This window comes from Neolamprologus multifasciatus, chromosome 19, assembly GCF_963576455.1.
Source record: "Neolamprologus multifasciatus chromosome 19, fNeoMul1.2, whole genome shotgun sequence".
Classification (NCBI taxonomy): Eukaryota; Metazoa; Chordata; class Actinopteri; order Cichliformes; family Cichlidae; genus Neolamprologus; species Neolamprologus multifasciatus.
Genome location: NC_140457.1, coordinates 25,257,358 through 25,269,912, shown reverse-complemented (window position 1 = coordinate 25,269,912; position 12,555 = coordinate 25,257,358). Strand labels below are relative to the sequence as shown.

At 41.2% G+C, this 12,555-nt stretch overlaps 1 protein-coding gene across 3 annotated transcripts in view; it reads left to right on the top strand.

Annotated features, from left to right (window-relative positions):
• Positions 1 to 121: 121 nt before the first annotated feature.
• The window catches only part of syt16 (synaptotagmin XVI), a 33,351-nt gene continuing 20,917 nt past the window's right edge, over positions 122 to 12,555 (top strand). For 2 of the 3 annotated variants that reach the window (XM_085143182.1, XM_085143180.1), the window contains exon 1: positions 122 to 265. In XM_085143182.1, the coding sequence (XP_084999308.1) occupies positions 253 to 265 (13 nt within the window). In that variant the 5' untranslated portion in view covers positions 122 to 252. The other variant, XM_085143181.1, reaches the window with a different exon arrangement.

Below are 12,555 nucleotides of genomic sequence, written 5' to 3'. Positions count from 1 at the left end.
AACTTACACCTATTTGGCTAAAAATAAAATAAAATAACAAGATCACAAAATATTGAGTTGTAAAACAAATAACCGATAGACTATTTAAATTATTCAAATGTCCCACAGTCAGTGAACGCCTCACCGCTCACCGCTGTGTGACTGCAGATCTGCGGGTCTGGAGGATGAGGAGCGGCGGGGATGCTTGCTGCCCCCTCTCCTCCGATGATACATCCGATTCTGCTCGTAGTCTGAAGGGAAACAGCCACAGCCATGGCCTCTGACAGTAAGTATACCCACCTCCTCACCGTGTGACTGCATCTAATGTTTTTAGTTTGCTTTTTTTCTCCCTGTCTGCTGTTTTCAGGCTCCCCTCCTGGTTTATTTTGACTGACTGGGAGCGCCAGTACATGAAGGCCAATTTATCAATTCCTTTGATTTGCTACAGATATTTTTCATATGGAGCGAGACTGTTGCTCTTAAAGAACCTTTTCCAGTCATCATTTAAGCGAATTTAATTAATTATGTCAATCGTTCTGCTGGGGCTTACAGCAAATTTGTGATACTCCGGAGAGTTAATAGTTGCCTCATCATGGCCACTTCAAGGACGCCTATTTTGCTCGCACAGTTGGGTATAATAGCTAATTGCACATGAAGAGCATATAATATGAGAGACATTGCAATATATATATCGGTAAGGACGTTGATAGAATGTAGCGGGATGTGCTGGATGTTACACGGGGTTTCCCTTTCTTCTGCCAGTGGGTTTCCCAAAAGCAGAGCCTCCCTTTAGGCTGCTCTGTCCGTCAGGCGGCGCAGGTGGTGGAGACAATGATGGTTTGTCAGGTAGCGAGAGAAGTGGTTCAGAAACAGACACGGAGACGTCGTTTTGTTTCATAAATTAAAGCCAGAAACACGTGTCATATTTACTATATTTAATTTTAATGTAAACTGTTGCATAAAAATAGTTTGCAAGTTCAAGTTGAACTGTCGAGTTACCCTGTGTCTTTCAAGCAGAGTATTAGAACTACAGAACTACAACATGGCATATTCATTCATTCATTCATTCATTCATTCATTCATTCATTCATTCATTCAAATAGAGAGTAACTCAACAGCTGTACATATGATATCTATGTGAGGCGTGCTCTTCAACGACTTTAAAACTGTAGCCCTTTGTATGTAGAAATATTTTGATGTTACTATTGTTAATAATAAAAATTGATTTTGAGGAAATAGATGTTGGTGAAATGCAACAAAATGCAAGCCATGTTAGGGTAAAAAAGCATAAAGGCTTATGTGCAGGTCGGTTAAGTCGGTATCATGAGACTTCAGATGCAGCTCCAAAAAGCTGATTCTGTTCATCTGGGCATAACGTGAATATCCTGCAGCAGTAACGCCAAATGGCCATGTTAGGTGACAGGCAAAGTGTTGTTATTTTTGTTGTAGAATTTAGTTTACTGATAACATTTTATTTAATATATTTTAGTGTGCAGTCGATTTACTTAGACAAAACAAAAAAATCATGGGCACTGATGCATGCAGGAGGACATTGCAAAGCATAAGTGTGCTTCCTCATGCTCAGGCCACATTTGCAATAGGTATTGTTTGCTCTGGTATATTTCATATTTGTCAGGAGGCTTGACTACTAAAAAGATCCTTCTGTCAAGATTTAGAGGACACTTACTTTGACAGAAGGAGACCAGAATATTGCTTAAATACATGCAAGTGTGGGCTGTGTGAAAGACCACAGGCAGGTTGTCATGTTAAGATTTAGTGTCTTTTTTTTTAGCCTGGTGATGCTGGTGTGAGTAGCCGTTGTATTAAAATCCACCCCAGGTGAGACACCGACCAATGAATAGGCTTACTTCCGGTTAAATTGGAAGTTGTCCTACATGAGCTGCCAAAAAACTTTCACATACAGTTTACTGTGTCAGCTGTGACTTTGAGAATGAAAAACATGTTACTGAAAATGAGAAACTCATCTGTAAGTCACAAATTATTGGGAATCATAAAAAATCTATAGATGTGTGGAACAGCAGCCAGAGACTTTTTGAGATGGCTTATACTGGATGTTTACATCTTAACCTGTCAGTGATGCTAAGACAAGCATCAAAGCAATGCTCAGCATGCTCCGCAAAACCGTAGGAAGCAGTTAGCCATGCACGAGAGGCTGTTTCTGGTTATTGTGGCCTAGTTACAGACTGCTTCAATGTCTTATTCATGGCTCTCTCCTCCCCGCTGTGGAGGAGGGCTCTCAATACGATCTAATGTTGCTGCTGCTGCTGCTGTGTGTTGCTGTGTGTGAGATTAGCAGTATTAGGACATTTAAACTGCCTTGAAACCCATTTCCCCTCTTTTTTAAGAATAAAGGCCTAATGGTGGAGTTGAAAGCAGGCTACTAGAAAGCAGGCCCACATAGCCAGTCGCTGTTGCTTTGCCTTACAGGCTTATTGAAGTCACTAAAAATTTCTTGCAAGAGTAGATATTAGTAGAAAGTAAACTGAAGCTACAGCAGGTATCGGCCACAGTCAAAAGTGTCCACAGGGGGGCACAAGAGTTCTTTTTTGGCTGTCCGGCAAACAGAGAAAATTTGGGTCCACTGTTCTCTCTGGTTTAATTTTGTTTGGGGGGCTTTACACCCTCTGATGGAAATATCTGACTTATGATGAGCTCAGTGTTCCTCTGTGCTCAGTAGTCAGTCTTTAGCTGTCTCTGCTGCTGAGCAGGTACTGTGTGTGTGGATGATTTATTGGCGTTTGTTTGCTGCTGCTCGAATGGTAAAACCTACGACTGATGCCCACATTAACAATGAATAATGGATGAATCCTGAACTATTTTTAATTGCTGACATGCGTCCTGCTGCATCTGAGGGCTAGCAGCACCTGTCCAGTTTAACATTGAGCTCAAAGCCTGGTTAACCTGTGCGTCATGCTGTTTAGCGTTAGCGCGAGTATCAGTTATCATGTAGCAAAAGGGAAAAAGCTTTGTTTTTACATGTCCTATAAAACTTGTGTCTGATACCGTAGCGTACTCCTGTGGCCACTTCAAAAAAACATTTTTTTAATAAGATAAAATGACATCTACACTGCATCATGGACCTCTCTTGCATTATCAGTTAATCCATTTTAAATGTGCCAAGTCATCAACAGCATTATTAATAATTTAATAATATATGAATTATGTTGCCTAATTTAATGACATTGTTTTGATTATACTGTTTACTTACAAAGCATAACAGCAAACCCTGGGAAGATGTTGCCAAGGCAGAAACTAATGGAAGTCCTAATGATTAATAAACAAAATCCAAACACTAAATATTCCACATCAGCTGTTGTTTGTGCTGCCCCAGGTGGCCAAAAGTTGTTATTGCATGTTCAGTCACAATGCCTATGTTTGGGGAGGGGGGGGGGGGGCATATTAAATGCTGTTATTGAACTTAAACTAAGCTTCTCATCCTCACTCACCTTCCTGATTCTAAATATAAAAACAAATATTACAAATAAGCGGTTGTGAGCTCTGTAGTCCAGTTGTGTATTCGCTTTCTCTGCCTTCCTCCTCGTTGTTGTGCCTCGGTGGTATTCAGGAAGACACATCTGCCTCGCCCACTGGGAGACAGGAAGGCTGTGCTGATTGATGGCTCACACTGGGCACAAAGCAGCTCAGACTGAGGGATCCGGTTGCATTTACAGGAGCAGGAGGACTGAGGGATGAAGGAGGGAGTGAAGCAGGCAAGTTCTTCACTGGTCAAATTGTAGAGAAGATTAAAATTAGAGTAGAAGGAAGTGAGGAAGAGGAGAAACAGCATGGCCAGGGAAGCAGGAATCACTGAAACTCCACCGCCAGCAAAAGAAAGTAGGTTAAAAGTTGGAGAGCTTTAATTTCTCAACATTTTCCTTTGATGTATTCTGTTCATTAGGGATTTATACTCGGTATTACGGTTGGTGAACGTTACAAAGACTCCAGAGCTTGTTTTACCCTGAGACATTACCTGTTATGCCTCTAAACTGCGCGGTCAAATTATATCCCCTATATTTTCTAACTAAGTTAGAAATGATCTTAAATAGGAACACAAATCAAGGAGTCCAGAGATTCTCAAGCTGAAACGTACAAATCAACTACGAATTATGTGAAATCGGGACAGTAGAAACAAAACAAAAGTTGAAGTCAGCACAGTGAAACAGACCAAATGAATCCAGGTTGTTTTTTAGCTGGTGTGAGGTGGACGGGGAGACACAAGCTTCTTTGGCTTATCCTCACCCCATCTCCTCTCAGACCTTACCTTCTCCCAGCATGTGAGACTCACCGCAACCGATCACAGCAGATGGCCCCGCCCCTCCCTGAGCCTGGTTCTGTCGGAGGTTTCTTCCTGTTAAAAGGGAGTTTTTCCTTCCCACTGTCACCACAGTTCTTGCTCCTAGGGGGTCATATGATTGTTGGGTTTTTCTCTGTATGTATTATAAAGCGCCTTGAGGCGACTGTTGTTGTGTTTTGGCGCTCTATAAATAAAATTGAATTGATTTAATTGAAAGGATGTAATAGATAAACAGGCCAAATAAGCAGTTCTTGGTTCTGTAGTGTCTGCTACCAGCGATGTACTTCTGTGTAAGAGCTCCTCCAGAACGCTCCTGGGTTCCTCAAGGTGCGTTTTACAGGTTTGAATATCTTCAGTGAGCAGAGTGGGAAATATTTCAGGTTCACAGGAGGAGAGAGCAGGTCAGGAAGCACAAGTTAGCATGAGAAACACTCGGCAGGTGCCTTAATTAGGTGCTGAACCACTGCTGTGGCCACTTTCTGCCTCTTTTTATTTATCTTCTATTTATTTCTTTGATGCTTGTCTTATGTAACCTTTAAATAGTGTTGCTTTTCTTAGTGGTTTGTTAGCGGATTTGTTTAGTAGTTCGATAGACTTTGCAACAAGAAACTTTGGAAATTTCATTTAGATTTTTGTTTTACATGATATAAAATATTCTAAAGTGTAGGTGCTGTTTTTCAAAGAAGAAAAGAGAAATATTTATCTGTAGTAACAGCAGAGTCGTTTAAGCTCTCATTGCTTCCGTGTACATGTAGTTACCAGTATGGGAGTAAGAGCGAGGTGGCAAAGGCTCTGTGTAAATCAGTGTTGGTGCACAATTGAATAGATAATGTGAGCACTGCTGTTTTTTATGTTGTAAAGTTGATCGTGTAGTTGGAAAACGGAAAATACTCAGAGATTCAATCAATATTTTCACTTCTATTTACATTTACATTTAACATACCACTTATGATCTGTATTTGGAACATGCATTTACTTCTAACTCCTAAAATCATAAGTATTAAAATAGTCAGCATTTGTGCTTGATTTTTTTTAACTGTGTGGTAAAGGTTTTACACTGAGAAATGTAGCTAATCATTCAGTTTGACTCAAGCGAGCGAGTACCGATGATATAGTCAGTAGTGAAAATATAGCAACTTCAGTCATGCAGTTGTTTATCTGTTACTGAATTACTTTGGTGTGTATGAATGGCGTTCAGTTAGTTCTTTATCAACATAAAAAGCCGTAAAACTTATGAAAATACAGTTAAAAGTCAAACATCTGCCCTTTCTTGATATTTTCAGCTCCATCCGATCTTATGTCTGACACCCCTAATGTAAAGATTCACAAATGTCAGCAAATTCCTTGAGTGAGATTCCTGAAACTCCTGGAGTGGACGTGAGGGAATGTACAAACGTGGTGAAAGCTGGCTTTTCCGTCTGGCAACAGAAATAAACTTACCACAACAAAGAGTGGGCACTCAGGAGGGAAAAGTCCCCAAATTTCATATGTTTCTATCAGAACTGGCAGCACATATACACACTGGGACACAACCACACTTTAATTAACACATAATGCCGGCCACAGTGTTGGCCACTTGCGTAGGTTACGTCATAGGCTCTATAAAGATTCCCGAGCCTCCGGTGTAGCAGCGGAGTCCTCTGGTGTTGCCGTGGTAATGCAGCATTTTACCAGCAGATGGGAGCTCAGCACTAGTATTGTAAATCCTGGTTTCCCAGCAATGCACGAAGCATTAATAGTTTTGTTGCTAAGACATTTCAGGCTTAGGATACGTCACAGGAAGTCATATTCAAAGACAATTTCACAGTACATCGCAATATAATCAAGTTATTCCTCAGTTAGACAAAAATATGTGCCATTGAGGGATATCTTAGATTAAAGTTAAGGCTTTAACAGCTTCATACAGCTCCTGTTCTTTAAAATAAGACAAGCTAGTGAGCCACGCTGATTGAAAAATGTTACCTGAGCGTTTCCTCACTGACACATCTAACCGAGACCAGCTCCTTTTAGAAGCTTTTTTCACCTCACAGGGATAGACTGGCTCAGCACACATGGCAGCTTCCCTGTAAATATGGCTTTGTTTTGGTTTTTGATTTTTTTAGTATGTTTCAGATAGCTGGTGAAAAGCTGCATATGGTTAATAATTCATTGAATAATTCTTTGAATCTTTAAATCAGACAAACTAAGACAAACTCTCCCACCCCATGCATGTAAATGTTGCTGAACTGCAGAGCTCCTTCAGTGACAGACTGCTGCATCCTCGATGCATGAAGGAGTGTTTCCGCAGGTCCTTCCTCCCTGCAGCTGTCAGACTGTACAATCTGAACTGCTCCCAACACAAATAGATGTTTACATCAATGCTGTAACTGCAATAAGTTAGTTAACCAATTCGCACTACAACCTGGTTTGCCTCTTACCTGTAATTATTTTTATTTAATTTAATAACTGTACAGTACTCTCTGTTTATAGTAACCATTGTCCTTAATGTAAATATGTAAGAAAAATTGTGTATGTTTCTGTTCCGTGTCCTGTGTACTGTTTGTTTGTATATTTGTCTTTTTGGCTGCTGTTACAACCAAATTTCCCCTTGTGGGACAATTAAAGGATTATTCTATTCTATTCTATTCTATTCTATTCTATTCTATTCTAAAATAAAACTGGCTTTACTTGAATATATTTCTCTTATCAAAAGAAGATGTCATAAAGTGGTAAAGCTCGGTGGTGTTATCACCATCATTTAGGTTTGCTTAAGCTCAAAACAGCTACGGCAGAATATTTCAGTAAAGCTCTAGCTCATCAATTTTGTCTCTACAAAGTATTAATGAGGGGAATTTATGATTCTCCTTCTTCTTGCGGTTAAAAATGCTCAGATTTGCTCAATACGTTATGGTGAGTGTGTTTGTGCCGTCTCCTCACTCGAGTTCACAGGAACCACATTTGGGACCTCAGGGTTGCATGAATAGAGCATTTGCACCTGGCTCAGTTCTGCATATTCATAGACCAGTGAACCCAGAGCCCCGGCTGTTTGACTGTCGTTCTTGGAGCTCCGCTCCAAATGAAACCACGTTTGACTTGTTTTTTTCTTCATCATCTCTCAACCCCGAGATGTTCTTGTCCTCCCAGCCAATCAGGACAGACAGATGGCACCATGGTAACATGAGACCTTCTTACATGTGGGTGGGAAAAAACACATTCATTATACCATAATAGAGCCAATGGACTGTTTCCAAGGAAACTATGATTTTCAGGTGTGTGTGTGTGTGTGTGTGTGTGCGTGCTCTTTACCTTGTGGTCAGTGTGTTTGACAATGAAAACATGCTGTGCTGATGTTTCTGTGTTTCTTAGGCTCCTCGTGGTTGGTGCTGGTGGCTGATTGCTTTTTGTCAGGCTGTTGAACCACAGTTCAGTGTCTCGCCCTCTATGTTCATATACATGTAATGTGATTACTTTGTTGAGGAACAGGTAGTGCACAAGGCAGTTTGAAATTTGTGATGAAATTTCAGTTCCAACTTTGTTTTCTTTTATAAATTGTTGTGTATGTGTGTGTGGTGTTTCCTAATGGCAGTCTGCTAGGGACCGGGACTTTTTGCACAGCTCTCAGGCCGACTGAGCACTTTCCGTGAGCCAGACGTTACGGGAGTTAGCGTATGTGCCACTGAGCAACCTTTATTCAAAGAACTGAGCCATCTAGTATCTAGTTGTGCTTAATAAATTGACTGGACAAAACATTACTTTTAGAGGTGTTTTGTGGTCTGTATAGAATAATAAAAGAACAAGCAGGGAAAAAATGATGATAAATGTAGCCCTACTGGGATACTGAATGGAATAAAACAGGTTTTGATAATTAGATTGTGCACGGTGTTGCTCAATTCCAGACAGAGAAATAATCATCAGGCGTCTGCCTTCATTACAGGGAGAAGAGAGCATTCAGCTGTGTGTTAAAGTATTAATCTGTAGACAGAGGATAAGGAGACACATAAAGAGGCCACAAGTCTTGAAGCTAATTACCCACATTAATGAGTGACCTTAGAATGAACTGAGAGAGACAGCATGTACTCCTTATGCTTTATTCATGGCTAAAAGAAGAAGAAGAAGAAAGGAAAAACTACAAAGCAGCATGTTTTTCTTCTTCAAGACCACTCATATCCCAACGTGGCATTCGCTGCCGCTGCCGCTGCTGCAGTGTGACTTCTTTTTTTTTAACTTTCTTTTCGAACGCTCAGATCAAAGTGCTCTCTTCTCTCCTCTGGAGCTACTCACTTCAAAGGCGAGGCTGGAAAAGTCAGCAGCTGCATATTAATCAGCGGATAAAGATTTAGCATGCACTGATGCACAAACAGTCTTTCACAACAGAGGTCTGCCGCAGATTAGCGATTGGGAATTTTTCGATTTCTCCATCTCATTACTCGGATCTGATATCTCGCTAAGATCAGCTTGTAAGAAAATTAATAAATAAATGAAATGAGGTCTTGCCTTTTATAGGTTTGCATGTTCAACAAACTGTTTTTAGCCCTTGATTCAATGAAGAAAATCATCTTTCACAGAGATTATTTTAGATTATTTTCTCATGCAGATATTTTTATGCTTGAAATTCTGCCTTGTTGAGTGGCACACATGTGCGCTTGTGTGTGTGTGTGTGTGTGTGTGTGTGTGTGTGTGTGGCAGGTGTGAGGGCAGACTTTGACCAAGGGTTTCTTCCTGTCCATCTGCATGTAGACAGTGGGAGGCTCTGAGTTTCCAACACTGAGCTCAGTGTCTGACTGTCAGAGCAGCTGAGAGGGAAACTCCAATTTACAGCCACACCCGAACACACCATCCAAACATTTACCGTCACACTGTGTTCACTTCTGCATCTCTTGGGAATTAATTTATTAGGAATTCGTTACTTTTCGGGGGTAATCAATATTTGTATAATTCCATTGAAAGGAATTAGAATTCAGTTAGCATAACATGTATCGTATATTATAAATAAATGAGGAGGAGCTGTCTGTTAGCTTCTCCCGTTTAAAAGTAATGTAACACTGATAATGCAGTGAGGTGCGCTCTCTCGGTCGATGTCGTCACAAGCCTGTGAGTGGAGAAGTGAGTAGGTGGCGTGATGTCTTTCAAAGTGAAATTTGGACGGCGTTATAGCCAGAGCAGGAGTGTTCCCGTGCTGCATCTGTCATGCACACTTGCACACTTCTCTCTCTGTGGGAGTGAACAGAAGATGAACATGTAGAAAGCTGGTGGCCTGTCTGCAGAGACTGTGAGGAACTGGTGACAGCAGCGTTTCTTCTTTGAAAAAGAAAAAAATGCACAGTTTTGTTTTTCTTTGTTACAGTGGTTACCGTTGGCAACTTCACTGAAATAACCCCATATTTATCCTTCAGTCTCTCAACCTTGAGAGACAGAATCATGTGGTGAAGCCTTGCATTGTACAAACTAAGAAATTTGCTTCTGAACACAAATCAAGAATTAATACGTAATTCCCTTTTATGGTTTGCAAGCGTGGAGGATAAGTTCAGTAATTCTGCTCGTTATTCTTGAGTCTTACTTGTGAGATAGCAGCTGGTGAACAGGCTGTGGCTGTGGCGGGCATTTTCATAGTAGGCGTTATCCTCTGCACAGACACCAAAACAACATCACTGGTGGTACGCAGATGTCGTCTCCACATTGTCATGTCTGCAGTTTGCAGTTCAAGTGGAACCAAGTGAAAGAAGGTTTGGCTTTCTCTAGTGTTGTTTACGTGAACCAACATCCAGCTGTGGATTTACTGGCAGAACATCGTGCTTTTAATGATGTTAAGTTGAGCTGAGAAATGGTGCTCCAACCTGCTGCTGATATATTTATATAGTTATGATCAGTGTTAAGGTTGTCACTCAAAACAATTAATTATTATTCATATTTGTAGTATTATTTAATAATAATTGCATTACTTTACTTAATTACTCATTTTGCAACAAAGTAACTAGTTGTTGCACTACTTCCCAAAAGGTTGATTCTGTTCATCTGGATGTAGCGAGAAACGTTTCGTGACTCATCCAAGTGAGTGTACAATGACTGAAACTAGCACCACTGAGTGAACAATGGGCTGTGAGGTCAGTTCCTTGATCATTAATATGCAAATTGTCATGACCATTGATCAACAACCACTGAGCAAAGCCCATTGATTACATACCATTGATCAAAGACCACTGATCAATGGTCACGAGTACCATTCACAGAGAGTTGGGGAATGGCTGCAATTATAGCATTTTAAGATGGTGACAGATGTACCTTTAGGGCCCCTACTCGATTCCCTTATCACGTAAATAACCTCCTTGACTCCGCGCTCAAACCAGCGTTCCTCCCTGTCCAGGATGTGTACATCCTCATCATTGAAAGAGTGTCCACTGGCCTGTAGGTGTAAATAGACTGCACCTAAATAGAATAGTCCTGGCCTGACGAGGTAGCTCTTCTGTGTTGAGCCATCTGCTTCATCAGAGGTTGTTTGGTTTCCCTGATGTATAAATCAAAGCAATCCTCCTGCACTCAACAGTGTACACTATGTTACTCTGTTTGTGTCGGGGGACCCGATCCTTGGGGGTGGGCCAGTTTTTGGCGCATCATGTTTTGGCGTTTAAAAGCCACAGAGACACGGTGTTTAGAAAAAATGTGTCTCAACTGTTCTGATACTCCTGACACATACGGGATCCCTGAGGCATTACTAGGCAGCAGTTGTCCTTTTCTCCTGGATCGGCTGGAGCGTTCTTTAAGTGCCGTCCCAGCTTTGACAAATGTCCAGCTGGGGATGTAAAGGGTCTTCTTGATGTGCTGTTCTTCTGCCTCCCTGGCTGCTGTGTCTGTGGGGATGGTGTTCGCTCTGTGTTGTAGTGTCCTGATGACACCCAGTTTGTGCTCCAGTTACATCACGGAGCCCTGCTCTCAAAAACTGACGTAGATGTAACACTATCTAAGGAGCAGGATTTAAGAAATAAATTTAAAAATGTTTATGAATTTCATGTTAGGAAACCAACGATGTACTGTCCACTTTCACTCTCTGTCTGTTTTTCAGTAAAGTTGGTTGGCTAGCTGCACTCAAACAGGAAAATCCATCTGTGAGCCGTAATGTTTGGGTTTGTAAAGCACTTCATAAATGAGGACTGTGTGGAGGCCTGTTTGAGTCAGGTTACAGGTTTTTCACCTGGACCGGCAAGTTGGAGTCAGAAACTCTGATTTTGGCTGGCTGTACTGAGCAGTGCAATCAGGTGATGTGATCAGCGCTATTTTATGCAATGAATTCTCTTTCTTTGCCCAACCCATTTCAAACTGTTTACTACATACACAACTACACCACACCACAAACGTCCCATCAGCATGTCTGCAGGAAAAACACGATGTATGCGATGCATTTTCACTTGTCTTCAATAAGAAGCAGTTATGTTTTTCTTGTGATATGCATCTAGTAACCTGTGATATTGTAAACTGCTTGTATTGGTAAAAGCGAATATTTTATTGCATAAAATTGTGCTGATCGCATCATTCAAACATCTGCTTTGCCAGCTGATTGCTGGCACACCTGGTCTGGTGAGGAAAAGCTGGAGTGTTGGACTCCAGCTTGTTGGTCTGGTGATCAAACAGGCTCTCCTCCACACTGTGCTCATTTATAAAGTGCTTTACATACCCGAACATTACAGCTAACAGCTGGATTTTCCTGTATGAGTGCAGCTAGCTAAACAACGTAGAGCCACTTACTGCTAAAGAGACAGACAGTGAAAGTGGACATTATGTCCTCGATTTCTTAACATAAAACTCATTGTTAAAGCCAGGACAGCACAAAAGTCTTTTAGCTTTAGTCTTCTCATTTTCTTTTGAGTTATCGATTCTGTCTCTAGCTGACTAACATAAAAAAAATCTTTTAGCTGCAACCAAACAACCAACAACATGACGTCATGTTCCACACAGACAGAAGATGGCGTTAAACATGTTTTTAAAACGGAAACTTGAAGCGCTTATTTGTTAAATCCAGCTTCACTGATAGTATCAAATCTGTGTCAGTTTTTAAGAGCAGGGCCCAATGATCCAAATTAGCCTTTATATGTGCAGTGTCCATGCAACAACATAAATCCACATGTATAGAAGCTTCATTTGGGCGATCGTGGCTCAAAGAGTTGGCAGTTCGTCCTGTAACCGGAAGGTTGCCAGTTCGAGCCCCGGCTCGGACAGTCTTGGTCGTTGTGTCCTTGGGCAAGACACTTCACTTACCGCCTACTGGTGATGGCCAGAAGGGCCGATGGCGC